Source organism: Diadema setosum, chromosome 18 (genome assembly GCF_964275005.1).
Source record: "Diadema setosum chromosome 18, eeDiaSeto1, whole genome shotgun sequence".
Classification (NCBI taxonomy): domain Eukaryota; kingdom Metazoa; phylum Echinodermata; class Echinoidea; order Diadematoida; family Diadematidae; genus Diadema; species Diadema setosum.
Window position 1 is genome coordinate 15570922 of NC_092702.1, and position 19793 is coordinate 15590714.

General features: G+C 39.2%; 2 protein-coding genes across 2 annotated transcripts in view; one reads left to right on the forward strand and one right to left on the reverse strand.

Moving 5' to 3' along the window:
• The window catches only part of LOC140242071 (Kv channel-interacting protein 4-like), a 64026-nt gene extending 61838 nt beyond the window's left edge, over nt 1–2188 (forward strand). Inside the window, exons 6-7 of the mRNA XM_072321830.1 lie at nt 324–386; nt 1723–2188. Coding sequence (XP_072177931.1) covers nt 324–386; nt 1723–1770 — 111 coding nt within the window. The 3' untranslated portion in view covers nt 1771–2188. The remainder of the gene's footprint in view (nt 1–323; nt 387–1722) is intronic.
• An 11126-nt stretch (nt 2189–13314) lies between these two features.
• Nucleotides 13315–17806, reverse strand: LOC140241714 (uncharacterized). The gene is made up of 3 exons (XM_072321463.1): nt 17182–17806; nt 15040–16255; nt 13315–14633 (listed from the first exon to the last, which is right to left on the reverse strand). The coding sequence occupies exons 1-3, from the start codon at nt 17774–17776 to the stop codon at nt 14003–14005; spliced, it is 2442 nt and encodes an 813-aa protein (XP_072177564.1). The 5' UTR covers nt 17777–17806; the 3' UTR covers nt 13315–14002.
• Between the last annotated feature and the right edge of the window lie 1987 nt (nt 17807–19793).

Below are 19793 nucleotides of genomic sequence, written 5' to 3' on the forward strand. Positions count from 1 at the left end.
GCTGACGCATTCAGATTTTTTTGTATGTTACATTTCACCTAGGGACCTTGGCATACTAACGAGCCATTCAAGTCACCTGTTACCACTGTGAATATATTTAAATGCTTGCAATTCACTTTATACTTTGACTATAATTGTTGCTCATATCACAAGAAAGTCTCTGGCTAGCTTTCAGGTGATTTGTCAGGGGAAAAAAAATTAATTTGGAATAAGTTTGAAACTTATGTATATCCAAGTGTTTATATTCCTGTTATATCAAGGCATTTATACATTCTAACCTTTCTGTCATCCCCCCATCTTTTTTCATCATTTTCGTCACTTAGAAAATGGATCTGAACAAGGATGGAGTGGTATCCATGGATGAATTCATTGATTCATGTAAACGGGTAAGACCACACCCACACTCACACTCGCACACACACACACACACACACACACACACACACATACATATACACACACGAGGCAAATCATACCCATTTTCAATGATATGAATGATATGAAGAAATGAAGAAGTTTCATTTATGCATCAGATGATGTGTCCAGAACAAAAGAAAGCAAGAGACAGAAAATCAAAGCAGAAGACACGCCCTCTCCCACAAACACCGTGGAGACTGGCAAAGGTTTGTTTAACGATGCCATTTTACATTGAGGGCGCCGTCCTAATATTCTACATTGAATTGCCTTCTAGTGAGGCAACAGGAAATGAACAATTTTTGACACTTTCCTGCATCTTTTGCTTCTGCTCAATGCCTCACTTCAACTTGAGATAAAACATGGTGTTTATGTTTAGATTTTACATTTCTCTCTTATAATTCCCTTGTGATAATAGATAGCTTTGTATTTTGCATTAATATGATTGTAATAGATTCGCTGTACATGTATTTCACTAAGGTAAAAGGCTTCTTGGAAGATTGAAAAGTTATTAAAGATGAGTTAGCATTGTAAGACATTTTTTTGTGTGTGATAACAGGCTTGCAGAAATATTTTTTGTGATGGTTGCTTCACTTGGGTGACATTAGAAACTTCCTGCTTTATACTTGATTAAAAAAGACAGCAATATGCAATGTTCCAAATAAGGAAGGTATCTCACATTGCTCATATTCAGTGAAATATTCCAAATTCACTACCCATGATTCAAACGATACAAACTCATCAGCTGAGAGAGCATATTGAATTTGTTTTGTGAACTTAACATATGTAAAAACTGAAAAATGAATAAATATACTTTAAAAAAAAAACCAGTGTGGCATATGTAGATCTAGCACTGCAGGTACTTGGACACACTACAAGGGCTTCATCATGAATTGTAAAATATTTATGTGATGCGTGTGGAGGGGGGGGGGGTTAATTTGGAAGTCATGGAAGATTTCTGGCCTGCTTTTCGTGGCAGCCGACTCTCATGGCGCGAGTCTTGATTGATGCAGTGATACAAAATTCTCGACAAGCTGCAAATCCTTTTCTAAGTGAGATCACCAGGAATTGGGTGAGCCAGAGAAGGGGGTCAATGAAACAAATTGGGTTAGTCATCTGCCCATTCAAGCCTTTCATTGATTACTTTCTTCTCACTTTCTATGTATTCTCTCCCTTCTCTTTTTCCTTTCTCCCTCAATCTCTCTCTCTCTCTCTCTCTCGTTTTCACTCAAACTTTCCATCTATATATCTATCTATCTACTTTTTTTTTTCAATTTCTTTTTTTATGTCAAATGTGCCACTCCACAGGACGAGAACATCAAGAAGTCCATGCACGTCTTCGACACAATCTTATGATCAGCGGCGCTGCCCCACGCACGGAGGGACTGGATGCGGTGACAGACAGGGGGGGGGGGGGCTAAAAGCACGTGCAAAAACCAAGTTTCATCCACACACCGCCATCACGGCTGCCAACATGAGAGATAATTTATCGGCCATCACAGCGACTGAAGGAGGGTTCTCTCAACTTTCTCCATGGCAACAAGGTCTCTTCCTATTCACCACATCACAGAGACAAACAACAACAACAAAGATGGGCCCACAGAATCAACAGCAACAAATTTTGCTCCTCCTATTTTTCTTTAATGTGACGTGTATAAACCTCTCGGGTCAAATAAAATGCAAAGTCAAATCGTATAAGGCATATGTGCTTTCATTCAACGGGAGACAACAATATTGAAATGCTGTTATTCTGGAGATTTTCATTTTACTTTGTTTGTTTTTGCATAATAAATTGTGAGATTACAGGCATTTCTTGGAAGAATTTTTTTCTGGGCTTGTCAAAAGCAATCTAGTACACAAAGTATTTCTGCCGCTTCCTTCTCTTCACTATTTAAAGTCAGTGCTGATGATTCTCTTGTCAAATTGGCAATGGCAAATCTGTTTCCTGTTTACATGGGAGGTAGGGTAACAATGGGATGATGTCTGGAAGGTGTTTTAGTTGTTGAAGTTCAGGGGTAAAGGCAAGCTCACACATAGAAAACTAGATCAGAAAATTCATCGTTGTCAATATAAGGACATGGAATCAAGGTCTGTATTGATTGATGACTTTGCATTTTTAAAAGTATTTTTAATGGGCTTGATATCAAGATGAATTTATGAAAAGCTAGTGATTACCATAATGTTGGCACACAGAGAAATGAAAGAGCAAATATCCTGAAACATTTCAATTTCAAATACAGAACAATGAATCAGTATTAGAGACAGCAGTGCAAACGCGCATGCTGCCAAATAGGCAACAGCAGCAACAAAGATGAAATGGAAGAGGAAAATCTGACTGACGGAGTTTTGCCCATAAATTCAAGTTAGAGGGGTTGCGAGGGAGCCAGTTGGAACCTGAATCTGGATTTGTACACGTATGACCTAAAGTGACCTTTTCTTCCTTTACTCTGTGTACAGATCTTGTAGCTCTTTGCAGTTTTTTCTACCGCCTTTGCTGTATACAGAAACTGCTTCGCCGTGCAAGTATTTCACACGGCAGAGGTGTAAAGAAGGCGTAAATTGGGGAAGTGCGGGGAGCAGGAGATATGGGATGCACGCAAGAGTTTTGCTGTTGAATGGTACAAAAACTTAATAGATATTTGGGAGAATTGTGGTAGGATGGGAGCATAGCTAGGCAGTACTTAGAAATTTGCATTAAGTCAGTATATGGTACGCCAACAGGAGATGGCTATTTGTATTTTGATAACAGGTGCTATATCATGTTACGAGGTTTTTCAAGGTTTCAGCTGCTCTGACTGTGTATATTGTATATGTAAAACCAATAACGACAGCAGATTAAGAGAGAACATTTATCGATTGCTCAAAAAATTTAGATGCAAACATAGTCAACAATTTATTGAGAGGTATACAGTGGTTATGTGCTTGTTTCCAATACTCCATATAAAAAAGTTTAAATCATTGACAGTAATCATATACAGTTATTATATACATACATTCATACATACCTAAGTGTATCAAGCAATATGAACTTATCGATGTAAGGGAGAGATATTTGTGAATACAGCTTTCTATCTTTTTGCTGGGAGTTGCTCATTTTAGTCTCAAAAGGCAAACAAAATGCTAATAATTGTCATGAACATAAAAAAAGAGAAAAATCTGTCTGGTGTCATTATTCCTCACACATGTATTTATATGTAGGATGTGGAGGTTCTCTTTCTCTATCTTGCGGTTATATTTTCAAAAATTCTGCATACTCTTACGAAAAACAAAGGGGGAGAGCACTCTGACACAGAAATGCCTCGTTGGCATCCTTCTCAAAAAAAAAATCATATATCTGCAGCCTCTTCTTCTATTGAGATATGACTTTGCAGCGTTTGCATGGTTACGGCACATGTCAGGAGGATGGCTAGGTGATGAGTTGATGCAAATATAGAACACCTGTGAGACTCTTACAGTTCAAATCTTCAGCTGATCCCACAACCTCTATTGCCTCAGGTAGTGCAGTGTTGACTATGAGGTGCCGGTAGTCATCGATACTTGATTGAGCACAAGAGGCTTGCCATAGTACAATTTAAGATGAAAGGAATACAGAATTTTCAATCTTTATAACGTGTGTGTGTGTTTGGAGAGAGACAAAGAGAATATGATTTGTTTGTTCTCTTTGAAATGATCAAGATATATATCACTGTTATCATTATTTTCATCTTTTCATTTAAATTTGCATTCCAGTATCGATGTAATTTTTTTAATGGGTTTGTCAGTGTATTTTCCTGTACAGGTATTGTAACAACATCATAAAGGACGCGCACTGTAATGGTGGGGTTAGCTGTAATTTTTTGGACAGCTGGTGGCGTGTGAATCTCTCAGCTTCTAGGCATGTCTCAAACATTTGGGTTTTTTTATTTTTCTCAAATACTTGCCACAGTTACACAAATGTTTTCTTTTTTGGTTTTTGTGGTAATGAGGATTTGATTACAAAGTGCCTTTGGGAATCTCTCTGTGGCTTTATCTATTGCACATATTATATAGCCATGTTGACGAACGTGAACCGATTATGCCGGCAGAGAAGATATGGATATGTATGAAGGAGAGGTCTACTGTGTAGAAGGCATATTGGATGTAAATTGACTTCATTTTTCTTTTCTGTGATCAGAGATTGTAAATGCAGCACCAAAGGGAGGTGCTTATGTGATCAGCTTTTTATTTGATCTTCTCTGTAGAGTGTGTATTGCCGTTTATTTTTTTTTCTTCCTCTTAGAGTTGGATAGCATTTTTAAGTAGTAAATGGATTATATTTTCTTGTACATACATATCTTGAAGAGTTTTTATTATGATTCTGAGCACAGCAGTTATACATGTAGAATGATCGTAGGATTAGGCTATTTTATCGACAAGATTTTAAGAATTATGATATATGAATCTATGGGATAGACAGGAATGAAGAAATTATTATATTATATTCCATGTATTCAGTTTTTGCGTCTTTTGCTGTCCCCAACTATCTGGTGATGTTATACTTCCTCCTGTGGATCTGTTCACATCCAATAAAAAAATGTGACTGTTAACAGTACTTTATCAAGTGTGAACAGGACATCAACAGTTGATCATTTCTGGGATTCCTTTGCTCAACAAAATTACTCTGACATCTAATGGATAAACTGAAAAGAATGCCAACCAGCTTTGACAAAATAGAGGGCACTCTGAGTAGATATTTGTAAAGAACAAAACAAAACATGGGGGAGTGTACATTTAAAAAGAAAACAACCTGAAAGTGTAAGTAAATAATTTTAAAGATGGATCAGCAGTGTCATGTGCCCTTGTTTAGTCACCAAATTTTATCGTTATCATTATCATTATGCAATATGTTTTTAATCACGGAAAAGAAGTTAACTTTTGTAATGTATCTGCTGTGAGAAATCACCCAACACATGGGTTCATATCAGGCCGACATTACCTCCATTTTTATTTCATATTTGATGTGGATTTCTTTTTCCCTTTTCCAGGTTGTTGATATTATCCTGTGGACCTTTTTTACTTCTGGAATATATCACCCCTTGTAGTGGCAGATTTGGAAATGAATTCCTACCTTAAATCCTATTAATGAAGCATACTTAAACATTTAGCCATTCATGTTGAATTATATCTACACCATGCTATGACAGTATCATCTGCCTTATACACAAATAGTGTCTTTTTTAAGGAAAGGGTGGTCAAGTGTATCAAATCAATCCTAGCTGTGACATGTTATGTTTTGTCTATCGTTTGCAAATCATAAGTGGCTCCCCATTTCCCTTTATACCCACAGGTTGAAGGCAAGTATTCTGCTAAGTGCTTAGAGAGCCCCCCCCCCCCCCCCCCCCCCAGTGTTTTTGAGGGAACACATATACTTATTTCCTCCTTTTGAAAGCACCCTCTCATCTCTGGACTGCCAAAATTCCCCCTAAATTCAAAACACTGCTCAATGCATCCCCTATCTCAGGTGAGCCCTCATTCCAACCCCCATCTAAAGACAGACATCCCCCCACCACACACACACACACACTCACCTCATCTCAGGTAAAACTACAATTGTATGAGGTATATGACAAAGTGTATAAGAGATATGTAACAGCTTTGCTTACTGTTATGTTATATCCAACTATTGAGTCAAGGGGAAACTGGGGGCAATGTTTCTACTCTTCAATAAAAAAAATATAAAAAAATCAAAACAAAAACAAACAAAATCTGGAATGAGGAATGAGCTTTCGAGCTTTCAAAACTAGCAGGTATTTTGGGAATTTGATCCTGGGATTTGCCAGATTTTCAAGATATTTCCCAACCCTTGATTTTGAATTTCTTAGGAGTTCAAAGAGAAAGAGAGAAAAAAAAAACACCCATTTCTAAAAGAAATTTCCTGGATAAAAGTTAAATTGCCAGGCCAGATTTTGTTTAGTCACAAGTACCCCTTTACAGGAGATTTAGGGAAACATACATGCGTGTAGTCCCTCATCCCCTGCAGTGGGGGGGGGGGGGGGGGGGGTTGGTTGAGGTTAGAGAGACAGAAGAGTAAATGCAGAAAGTATATAGATGTTTCCCTATCTCTGTGTTTTGGAAAGGGAATAACATCACAGTTTTTCATCAAATACCTTCCTAAGTGTAGCAAAACTCTTTATTTTATTCGCCTTGCTTCAAGAAACAGGTAGAAAAATGTGATGACATGATTGTTTGTTGAATATCACGCATAAATTCACCTCATCAGTATAATGCCCAAAATGTTGCCCCATTGGTATATGATTTTTTTTTCCAGCATGTAGCAGCAAACTTTTCCTTTGAGTCTTTACAGTGTTTCGTCAACATTGAATGCTATACTGGTTTTCCCCATATCTTGGTAAAATAAATAAATAAATAAATAATAATTGAATGTCATATGGGAGATTGCAAATGTTTCTGTTTGTTTCTTAATTAAAACCTTTTAATGGCTTTTGCAGTATTCAACAATGTCATTTCACTTATATATAAATGTGAAATTGAAGTTGTTGGGTTTTTTGTTTTTGATACAGAGGTTGTATTCAGGGTTTACATTTGTTGAAACAAAATTGCTTCATTTGGTATAAAAGAATAGGTGTCATGTTATGGCTGGAAAATATAACTTTCGACAGTGGTTTGATGACATGTAATGTTAGGGAATATTTTAGCATCGTTGGCATGTATGTGTTACCCTTTATTTAAAACATAAACGAAAACATATAACGCAAACTTATGCAAAGGTGTCATTTTTGTATGTGACATTACCATGTAATATTTCCCTGCTAAAATGGCGTACAGTCATCCCTATATATTGCGTGTAAGTCTGGACATACTTCGCTTGGATCACAGAGTTTTTCTAATTTGTCTGTTCTTTAAGTATATCTCACAATGTATCCACAAAAGGAGCTTGGTGGCACTTTCCCGTTGATTTTATTTCTTTCATTGTCCTTAAATGTCCAGTATTTTTAGAGCTATATCATGATGCTATTAAAATTCATATTTTAAAACAATATGTGGAGATTTTGTGTATAATGTATTGGAATCTGATGGGATAATATTTTGTGTGTTGTTCCACATCTGTCGTCATGGTAGCACTTGAATTCCATGTTATTTGAAGGTCAATTATCACTGCCTCATTACTTGGATTTAAGGTGGCTGGTGGACTAAGAGAGAGAGAGGAAGTTCAGAAGAGTTACGTTCAGACAGTGATCCTTAACTTCATGGATGAGCTCGTAGTTAAGTAGGGGCATCAAGTGTCACATTTGTCTCTTTTGTCATAAAATGACAATTTTGTCAACGAAATAACAATTTCATCACAGAATTGTCATTTGGTGGATTTCGTGACGAGAGAGACCATGCAACACTTGGCACCCCATACTCAACTACGAGCTTATCCTTGAAGTTAGCTTGTCCTCAAAGTTAAGGATCACTGTCTGAGTGTAACTAATGCCTTTGCTTGGAGAAAAGAATGGAAACTGAAAAAGAAGGGTCATTGTTTTATCATTTGTGTTTGTGAATCATTTGGAGGGCTGCCCTTTCAGGGGTTTGTGTATAACGCATGTGGATTTGAATCACCTGTTTGCTGTAAATACTTCTTACTGTCTCATTCACACATATTTATGTGGCAAAAAAAAAATGTTGCGCCATCCACCATTTTGTGGTGCTCCATTGTGAATGAGGGTATGAGGGGGAAATGGAAAAAAAAAATGCATACAAATTTGTACCAGACATTACAAGACGTAATTTCACAATAAAAACAGACTGGAAACATGCTTTTCTCGACTCTTTTTGTGTGGTTCTGTTTGGTCAAGTTGTTTGAGATCTCTATGAATTTGTTTAGCGCAAGGTCCCTGTAAAACAAGATATATTCACGGCATGAAATTTTTCAGGAATTGGAGCTGACGGCCTTTTTGGTGGCACGAAATTTTCGCGAATTGCCACTGGCATTTAATGCATATAGTGTAAACAAGAACTTTGCATGCATTTTAATTTCGAAAATCTTGGCTTTCATGAAATTCCCTAAATTAAAATGCACCCAAGCATTCCTCATTTTACAGTACCGGTAATGGTTTAGCTGCCCCCAAAGGCAGTATATTATGGGGAGGCTTGAACAGAATTTTGAGTGACAAGAAATCTTTTTGGGTAACACTGATTGCACTGTAAAGTGGAGTTCACAGTCTGCATTATCAATTACATGGATTTTCTATTAAAGAATCTATTGTAATTTGATATTTGAGGTTGAATTTTGCCAGATATCATACCACTCTGACATGCAGTGTACCAGAAGGGAAGTTAATGGACAGTACTGCTGAACTTAAAGCATGATCTCTAAATGCAATGACATTGATTTACAGATACTCTACATGCAAATTCATTCATACATTTTCAACAGTGCAAGTGTGTCACCCCTCCCCCAACCCCTTCAAATGCATAATCATATACTCGTCTTTTGGACACACTAAATAAATGAATATTATGTGCCCTCATCTGCATACTCGTGCAAACACACACACACAACACAAGCAAAGACATCAAAGCACAGACCAACTCATCACTACTGTAAAGTTGTAGATTTAGAAATGACTACCATATGGATTGGCACCTCGTCATAACTACTCTCAACCATGGAGGAGTAGTACAATGCCTGTGAGGTGCAGTTGTGAATCTAAAAGAAGTCAATTGATTTAGAAACCAGCTTTATAATATCATACTCCCTTATTTGGGAAATTGCTCGTTAGTAAACTTATACAACACAAAGATATGACAGCAAAATTACTTCTTCCTTCCTAGTCGAGGTAGGTAACAACAATCTTCAGTCCTACTCGTGTATATCTGTGTAGCAACTTACTGGCATCTGTTGGAACGAGATGTCATTATGACCGAGAACTATTTCACAGTCCGATTGGCAACATCTTATAATAGCAGGATTTGCCTGCATTTCATATAACACAAACAATTGTGTTTTTTTGTTTTGTTTTTTGTTTTGTTTTTTTTTTTTTTTTCAGAGTTATGTTCATGAAGTCACTCAAACCAGCAATCACATCACTTACACAAATGCTAAAAGACACTCTCATACACATGCACACAGACATCCAAAACACCCATGAATGATGCTTGCCCCTAGAATCACCATCTTCAAAGCTTCATCTGTCAGCTGATGAGTGGAATATCAAAAATTATAAACATGAATACTACCCATCACCACGTTACCCCCTGATAACATCAGATGTTGAAGCCAAGAAAACTGCACCTAAACAAAATGCAGCTTTTCCCTCGCTTTATTGCTTTTTTCTTTTGTAGGATTGTGGAACTGAATTGGGACATACACTTGCAACATTGAAATGTTTACTGGTTTGAAATAGATACAATTACGGATGACAGATTATCAAAGTTTGGTGACTTTTCCAGCCTTACGTGGTGGTAGGTCATATACTGTACATGTCTATATTTTTGCGTGATTAATTTTTCATGCTGAGTCGCTCAAAAACATATTCGCAGGTTCTTGAATTTGTGCTGCACAATTGTCGACCCATTCGAGTTATGCAGAGAAAACTGAAGATATGTTCGTGGGTTCTAGAATTCTTGCTAGCCAGAAGTTGCGCGAAATATGCCAAAATTAATGTACCACAAAAATTTGTGCATCTACAGTACAATGTCTGAATGATGGTGTCTTTGGTGCAACTCAGCATCATCCTCACATCCCACCAACAAATATCTTTATTTTCTTACTTTGTATTGAAGATATTCCAGCCTTCGAGTATCACACACATACACAAACAAACACATCCACTACATAGTTTGTTTACAAAAATATTCCTTTGTATGATCTATGAACAAATCATAAATTTGAACATCAACAAACCTGTGGCCATAATTCCCATGTGATCATACATACAATGTACTTAGAAATATGAACACATATCAATGCAATTTGAAATGTGATGCATCATTACAAAAATAGTTGATGACCTTGGCCAAGACTTGAAGACCTGGATAAGAAGTACATGTATGAGTGTAGACATTCTCATCCCTGGCTGCCTGTGTAGGAACTTGAATCCTAGTCCTTCTAAAGGAAAAGAAAAAATATACCTAAAAAAAGTAACCCCAATATAATGTGTATGCATGCTTAGACTTTTTTTTTAATAGAAAAAACATATTACCTTTAAAAGCAGGCTTGACCTTAAAGGGATGGTACAGTATTGGTGGAGATGAGAATTGTGCTTTTGACTTTCTGCGAGATACCAAGAAAACACTTATGATATAGTACAGCGCATACCATTTTAAGAGGAATTCAAAGTTTATTTGATGAAAATCGGGTTTGGAAGGACTGAAACATCCAAAAACAAAGGAAAACAAAACGATCGCAATAAAGTGTGGGTCCCACACCTTATTAGAATCACACTTTTTTTGGATATCTCAGCCATTTCAAAACCAATTTTCATCAATAAACGGTGGATTCCTCATAGAATTACATGCTTTTTCATATTTCATTAGAGGTTTCTCATTATCTCACCAAAAAATTTTTGAAACCTGAAATTAGGTCAACCAAAACTATACGATCCCTTTAACCTGTTGAGGACAAGCTGATTTTGCATTAACGTGCATTTCCCATAACCTGCCCGAGAATACTCGGGACTAGTCTTCAACGGTTTAAACCTAAAAAGACTGGGCTATTTTGATGCCTAGCAAGACTGGGGGGGGGGGGGCTCATTCAGCTCCCCCCCCCCAGATCTTGGCCTTTGACCGCGAGGAAAATTGGCACACGCGTCATCCACAAGGTAATCTGCAAAACTGAATAGGCAATTATTCCGCAATTATTCAAATTTATTTTTAACAAATTAATTATGCTAATTTATGAATATAATTGAAAAATTGGCTGTAAATCTGTAAATAAGAGTCCAAAACTGTTAATTTTTGGTCTAGGTACTCTTTTAAGGATTCTTATTGAATGTACTTCAAAAAAATGGCGGTATCAAAATTTTTTTCTTCTGTACTTTGTTTTAAAAATTTCTTATGAGAATTTGCATTGGATTTGTATATGAAATCACGTTTTTGAGCAATTTCAGGTTTGACATGCACTTACAAAATATTGCATAACTTCAGAACCGCGTACCTGGGCGTCGCGAATTTGGTCTCAAAAGTTGCGCAAGACTTCAAAGAAAAAAGTCCTGAAACATCGCAGCGCGAGATTTTTATGTTACAGGTTTATCGTGAAAAATGTTGAGGGGGGCCCAAAAAGCCCCCCCCCCCCCCCCCCCCGTCTTTTTAGGGTTGAAAGTAATTACTGGCAAGAGTACTGGGCATTAAAGAATGACTTCATCAGCATAAGAAGAAAAAAAATTATACACCTTTTTCACATTATGCAGAGAATTCTTTTTTTTTTTTTTAGATGAAATCATATGGTGCAAATAAAAGGAAGGATAGCAATTTTTTTTTCTTTATATGCAAAATCTCTCAAAACACGTCATTACAGCATCCATGGCAAGGTGGTTCAACAATTTGTGGTTTGTAGTCTACCACGCATATGTGGTACCTCTGACAGGAATCTTGAGAGGGATGGTACGAGAGGAAATGACTAATCCACAATGCCTGCAAGTCCCAATCGAGTGTGTATGGAAACGTGGCGGCGTGGCGGCTTCAGTTATTCATATAGCAGGAATGGGCCAATGAGATATCCACATGCAGTACTGTGGCATAGTGGATATGACTCCTGACTCCCAATCGGAAGACCTAAGTTCGATTCCCGCCAAGTGCTTACATCCTTAAAGGATGTTTTTACCCACCATGCCCCTCTAGACCTAGACGTATAAATGGGTACCTGGCAACACTAGGGTAATACGTGTAATAATAATGGCACATCCCTCTGGTAGAGCAGTGAAATCACCGAAGAGGCTACCCGGATAAATAAGACCTTATTATTACCTCTGCCAAGGGAGGAGGTTATGTTTTCGTTACTGTTTGTTTGTTTCAGTCCGTGTGCAAAATAACTCACAAAGTTGGGAACGGATTTAGATGAAACTGGCAGGAATGGTTGAGAATGACACAAGAAACAAATGATTAAATTTTGGTAGTGATCCAGAAACTTTTATGGATTTTACGAAGGATTTTCGATATTTTGGCAGGTAGGGTCAATGAACTTCGGAGTTCAAGCTGCGCATTTTTGAGGTTTTCATTCGCGCAGAAAAGTATATGCTCCATTTTCTGCTAGGGCGAGGCACGCCACAAAGTAGAGGGTTCATGACGAAACAAAGGCTTCTATATTGGGAAATTGGGCGATTTTTCGGCATGCATAATACGTATGGGTGGAAATCACTGATCATTATGGAAGAGCAAGATCATCGGTGAGAAGTTTGCTGCTTGGCGGAGGTCTGTGCTCTCAGAGTGCTTTTCTAGTTATATTATTATTATTATTACTTCCTATAGAGATCAATGGCAGGGAGACAATGTATGTTGTGTATCCACTGCTGGTTCTCCACTACAATGAGTCCTACCATGCAGCCAAGAAATGCCAATTTTGTAAACCACACTGCAGTATTCTGAGGACTAAAAAGGCATGAGCTCTTGACTGAAAAAACAAACAAACAAACCAACAAACAATAGTTTTACATTCCTGCAATAGACATATTGTATAGTGAGACCATTAGGGGAAAACAGTATTTTCCGTAGAACTTGCAGCATATTGGGCAAAAAAAGTACAAAATACTGAAAAAAAGTAAAAGTTGGCAAATCTGTGCAGCATATACTTGATGCAACTATAGAGTAATGACGACTGTGTACAGGGAATTGATTATGTTTGCATGAATCATCAATAAAAATCATAATTATATCAGACTCTAATGGACACATTGACAAAAGGGTTATGATGTGATGACATCATTGCTTTGTCTGATTAAATGAGACTGTGACTTATCTTGCTGCTTTGCAAAAAAACATGGTAAATGAAGTGTTGTGCTTTCTTTTTAATGCTTTACCTGATCTCAATGAAATGTCTACCATCCTGCTAAAACATGGTAAACAAAGTGTTGTGTTTTCTTTTTAATACTATGCCTGATCTCAATAAAAAGTCTACCATCCTGCTAACTAGATTTTACTCTGTTAACAAAAGGAAATGTGAAACTCAGAGAAGAGCTGCTTCTGAAACTTTTCCCCCCATCCCAACGTTTGCAGCAGAGGAGCAAGAATGGCATAGTACTGTACAGGTACTTAGTAGGCAAAAACTGTGTTCACTCAACGTAATGCTCAAGTGACTGTGAGTCATTGAATGACACTGATTTCGAAATTGACTAACATGGTATCAAATGCACAGGACTGAACAGCTTGTTTCACCTGTGTATCAGTAGCAATACGTAGGTTATAATCAATGCTATGTAACCCACCATATACTTTACTTATGTGTAGGAAGGACCGACAGAGACTCTTACAATTAACACCATAACCTGCTTTCAAAGCATTGTCAATTATTCTAAGAATTTGCCAAGATTGGGGGGAAACAAACAGTACAATAGAAGCCGCAAGGCAAGGCTTACAATGCTATTCTTCATGTCAAACATTGCATAATGCTCCAGAGAGTGTTTGGTCCTAATTAGAGCATGAAGGAATGACTTCCCTGTACAGCCACAGAAGGGATGGAGCCTTGGATGAGGGTCTCTGCCACCTGGCCTGAAGTCTGGTGATGTTGGTGGGCATGGTGGTGGTTGGTCCCACTGTGGATGTGGTGCTGGGTGGTCAGCTGCAGCGGGGCCGACTGCGAGTTCATCTGGGCCTGGATCTGCGCCTGAGCCTCCGCCTGGACCTGGGCTAGGGCCTGGGTGGTGTTGAGGGTGAGCAGGGCGTCGGGGTTGGGCGAGGGCTGCTGGAGTTGGGTCTGGGAAGGCGGCGGCGGCGGGGAACTCTGGCTCTGGGTCAGTGTTCCCGTGGCCAGGTTGACAAGGCTGATGTCGATGCTCCCGCTGGCTCCGGCCACCCCGGCCAGATCTTGCAGGCTGGTGGAGGCAACATGGAGCTGGATGGGGACAGTGGGAGTCCTCTGGGCCAGCTGCAAGGCTTCCGTCTCCTGCGTCTGTGTGGACATGGTGGCTGCTACCATGGTGAGGGCATCACTGGTGGCGGTGATGGTCGGGGTGTGGGTCTCGCCGCCAGGAGTCAGCAGGCGCATCAGAAGCCTCGGGTTCTGGGGAGCTTCCTCAACTACCAATGCCTGTTTGGGCTTCACACTGTATATCAAAGTGAAGTATCAAGAAACAAAGTTGTTGCTTTTTTTTCTGGAAGTTTTGATACATACAGTTGGTTCTTTCAGGAAAAATGCCACAATTCAGTAACTTATTCTAATTTCTAAACTTTCAATCATGATTATCATGGTTCATGCTTTTGTCACTGACTTTTCAAGGATTTTTAGCTCAAAATAAGAATCAGTTGGGCCAACAGTTTGTTTTGTTGATATTGCAACAAGGTGTACATGGCTTGTTGCAGAAGAACAAATTGTACATTTAAAGTATGTCATAAGGTTACCAAATAAGTACAATAATTGTGAAGTCACGAAGAACTTAACATAAGTACACTATGGCACATTGAGGCTACACACTTGTAGATGATTTTAACAAGGGACACACTGATCCCTACCTTATATGCGTCTTTTCATGCGTTTTGAGGCTGCTAAGGTGACGGAAGTTTGCATCGCAGCTCTTGCAGCTGTATGGAAACTCCCCGCTGTGAATTCTCTCATGGCTCCTGAGATTTTCTTTGCGGTTGAACTGTGCACCACACTGATCACACTGGAATGGTTTCTTGTTGGTGTGGATCATCATGTGCCTGTTGAGATGGCCACTGCGCTTGAAGGTGGCACCACACTGCTCGCAGGCATGCGGCTTCTTGTCGTTGTGGATGAGCATGTGCGTCTTGAGGTCATTAGTCGTCTTGAACTTGGTGAGGCACACGTCGCACGCATATGGCTTATCGGAGCTGTGGACCCGCCTGTGGCTGCGTAGGTCGCTCTTGCGCTTGAACATGGCACCACAGGCCTCACACTGGAAGGGCCTGTCCTGGCTGTGAGTCACCTCGTGACTCTTAAGGTAGACGAGCACGCGGAACCGTTTCCCACAGATGTTACAGGCATAGGGCTCTTCGTCCTTGTGGTAGGAGAGGATGTGACGTTTGAGATTGATTGACTGGATAAACCGAGCCTGACAGATCTCACATTCATAGGGCTTCTCCCCCGTGTGTGTCCGGACATGAATTTTCAGGGCTGAGCTATAATGGCAGTTCTTTCCACAGAAGGGGCACGTGTAGCACTTGGATCGCTCGGCTACCTTTCGACGGCGCTTTCGGTGCTCCTCTCGGTGCTTCTGGAGCTCATCGGGGTGTCTGAACATCTTTTTGCAAGTGGTGCACTTGGCATGGTCCTGCGTGTAGTGCGCCTGGAGTTCGCGGTATCTCGGAAAGACCAGTTCACAAAATTTGCATGAGTATTCAGGCTTCGATCGAGCCGCAACACCAATAGCTTCCCTCTTTGCCTTCAACGCTCGTTGTCTCATGGCTGACACCCTCTGCGAGGGGGCTCTGGGTTCCGGGTGCTTTCGAGTCCTGCGAGGTCTGTGCATCACGGCCTTCAGAGCAGCTTTGGTTTCCACCTTGCGCGATGAAGAGGCCTGGCTGGTCTCCGCCTGTGAGTGGTACCTCGCTTGCCTTGCAGGTCTGAGGGGTTGCTTCCGCTGAGGCGACCTCCTGACAGGTTTCTCAGTGACAGGTTGATTTTCAGCTTCACTCCCACTCTCAGCAGGCTCGGGTCCAAAGTCGTTGTTGTCGTCTGAAGACTGCTCTTTCTCAGGTGCTCCTTGATCTTCTGAGAATGAACAATGGAAACATTGTACCTACTGTACAATTTCTGTCTATCTGCTGATACATCTCTGTCAAATGCCATCAGTGTAACAAATAACTATTACATCCAAGGTCATTGTATCTACAGGATATTTTTGTTTGATTAACCTATCAGAATAAAGAACAATTTATTTTTGCTATCTAATTTGAATTTATTTTTGCTATTCTAATTTGAATTTATTTAATTGATTTGTTTTAAGTGACTGCTAACGAAGCACTGAATGCCATAAACATGCAATCTAGGGGCCAACTGCCGTAAGTCCCCTCCAAAGGACTCGGCAATGAGGGGTAAAGTGCCTTGCCTAGGGGCACGGCTGCTACAGACAGGGGACTTGACCCACGGACCTCATGATTGAAAGCCCATAGTCTTATTCACTTAACCACATTGTAAACCATTAACCCACTTTGGAAACATTAACATTACCTGTAATTTAACATTCCTTTTTTTTTTTATTTAAACAAATAAACAAACAAATTATAAACAAAAACAAAAAACCAATGTAAGCTTTACAAGAAACTTGCACAATATCCAACGAACAAATTAAGAGCACTCATCTAAGAAAGTGTGTATGATGCTGGTTTGAATTGAAATACTCATTCACATTGTTTGTCATGAAAATCTACCCAAAAATGCTAGAAATGTCACTCTAGTGATTTTTTTTTTAATTATTATCATCTGTTACAAATCACATTTGATATTTCCTATCCAATTTATTGATGTACTTGTACCTACAGCTAACAATTGTACTGAATATGGAAATAATGGCATCTGGCTGCATGACTAAGGGCACAAGAAAGCATAATAAATAAAACAATACAAGACAAAACAAAAGACAAGGTATTGTATTAAAAAAAGTAACAAAAAAAATATATCAATCACAAACTCACCATGATATGACTGAGAAAGCAGTATCAGCCGCTCACACATGACATGGTTGGCCTTGTGCTTGATGTCTGCCAGAGCAAATTTCTCAGCTATGGCAATGATGTCCACACAGTTGTCGGAGTTTGTCTGCGACTTCAGGTACTCTTTGGCCGCCTCCTTGACAGAATGCACCTTGAGCGTGATGCCGACATGCAGCCAATCCTCCACATTCTGCATGGTGAGGCAGAGTTTGCCTGAGTAGGCAAACTCCAGGAAGCTCCGGAATGACCCAGCGGTGAGCTGCGAGAGGCGGACGGTTTTCCCCGGCAGCGACAAATCGCCTTCTGCCGACTCCTTCCCCGGCTGCGCGGTGAGACTATACACTTCTCGGAAGTACTCGCTGCACGCCATCAGAACGGCAATGTGCGCGTGGAACTGCTCGTCCTCGATGATGATGGTGGTGTCGCACAGGCCAGGGTGGTGGCGCCAGCACTGGCTCAACATGTCCAGGGCAAGCTGGGCGTGGCGGGTCACATGGTACTCCTTGCCACCACTGTCAGTCTCCGTCACCAACAGCTCAGGCGATGCTGTCTTCCTGGGCGTCCTCCGGCGTGGCATTCCAAAAGGCAAGGTCCTTTGATTTAGTATAAAATACCAGCTAGAGAAGTTTGAATGAATATTAGGAAGTGAAGTCGATCACCTCATTTATCTGTGAATGATGCAATTTCATTTGCAGTACCGGTACTTTTAAGATCTTAAACTGACAGAGTAAGGCATTCATGTAAATGACAAAAGCTCTTACTGCCTTCAAATGAAGTCGACTTCATGTTAACTTGAAATAGTAAGCTTACAATCCAAGACTACGGCCTACATCTACAGTGTATGTGATACATTTCAGCATAGTTCACTCTCATGTAAGAGACAGATATCACAGCAAAATGGGATAAAAAGAATTCCATGATTATCTTGTGTTACCAGTAAGTTTGATAAAACTGCTACAATGTACATTGTACCAATCTGTTTATTACTAACTTCTATCTATCCATATTATAATGAGCATGGGGTGGCATATCAGTCAAAACAGTAAAAGTTTACACTTAAACCTGGCATATACCCGAAGGATAACCTTCGCGTATATAATGCCAGGTTTAAGTGTGTGCATGTGTGTCACACACAAACACACTGCTATAGCTTCTGACCATCCGAGCATTGAAAATTTAGGGTTTCTGGGACCAACACTGAACTACGTTGTAGGGCTTTCTATAGCTCAGTCAGCAGAGCACCAGGCTTGCAATCCGGAGGTCTCGGGTTCGAATCTTGATGGAATCCCATTTTCTTTGCTCATTTTTCCACTAATATTTTGTTTACGTCATCAGCTTGCAGCTATGCGGTGCCTCACCCAAACAGAGCATGCGCTTCAGAGCGACACAGCGTGTATGCAAACCTCAAATATGGGCAGTTTGAACTACGGAAAATAATTGACCTACTTGGCAAAAGATTAAAAAAAAAAAAACTTCAAAAATCCATAAAGATTCTCGGATCACTACTAAAGTTTAATCCTACATCTGTTCCTTACAACTCATCAACTTTTCATGCAAGTTTCATTCAAATCCAATCACAACTTTTTGAGTTGTTCTGCAAACAGACAAAGCAACCAATGCCACTGAATTAAAAACATATCCTCCTTCCCTGGCGGAGGTAATAGTACAATAATAATAATAACAATAATAATAATAATAATGATGATAATAATAATAATAATAATAATAATATTCAGCAATTACAATAACAACAATAATAATTATAATAATAACAATAATAATAATAGTAATAATAATAATAGTACCAGTATTATCTTAACTATCATCATTATAAGCTCAAAAAATAGGTTTTGAAACAGCTAAAATATATTTTTTTTTAAAGTAAAACAGAGTGGTCCTGATAAAAGGTGGGTCCTGGCCACCTTTTATTATTGAATGTCTCAGATATTTCAAAACCAACTTTCATCCCATAAACTTCGAATTCCTCTTTAAGAATTAAGCTCTTTTATTAAGAGATTTCTCATGATCTCATGAAAAGTTGGAAACCTGAAGCCCCATTTCAACCAAAACTTAACCATCAATTTAAAGCTTTCTTATGAAAGTTGCAGAACAGCCAATTAAATACCAAATCAGCAAAATGAGTGAAATATAAAAATGGCATACAGCTGAAAGTTCAAGAAAATTAAAGGGACTGTACAGTACTGGTTGAGGTGGGGATTCATGTTTTGAACATTCCTAAGTGAGATAATGAAAAGCCTCTTATGAAATATGAAAGAACATGTAATTTTAAGAAGGATTCAACATTTATTTGATGAAAATTGGTTTTCAAATGGCTGAGATATCCAAAAAAGTGCTAATAATAAAAGGCGACATGCCACAACTTTATTAGGATCTCTTTGTTTCACCTTGTTTTTGGATATCTCAGCCATTTCAAAACCGATATTCATCGAATAAACTTTTGATACCCCTTAAAACTGCATACTGGGTACTCTTTGACATCTCATAGAGTGGTTTCTGAATATCTCGCAAAACGTTAAAAGCTAAATCCTCACCTCGACCAGAACTGTACACACCCTTTAAATCTTTGCTGTTTT

Coding starts and splice junctions, on each gene's coding strand:
- LOC140241714 (XM_072321463.1), bottom strand. CDS start 17,776: ATGCCACGCCGGAGGACGCCCAGGAAGACAGCATCGCCTGAGCTGTTG. Junction 16,256..17,181: donor GCTTTCTCAGTCATATCATG/GTGAGTTTGTGA, acceptor CATTCTCAGAAG/ATCAAGGAGCACCTGAGAAA. Junction 14,634..15,039: donor CATGAAAAGACGCATATAAG/GTAGGGATCAGT, acceptor TTTGATATACAG/TGTGAAGCCCAAACAGGCAT.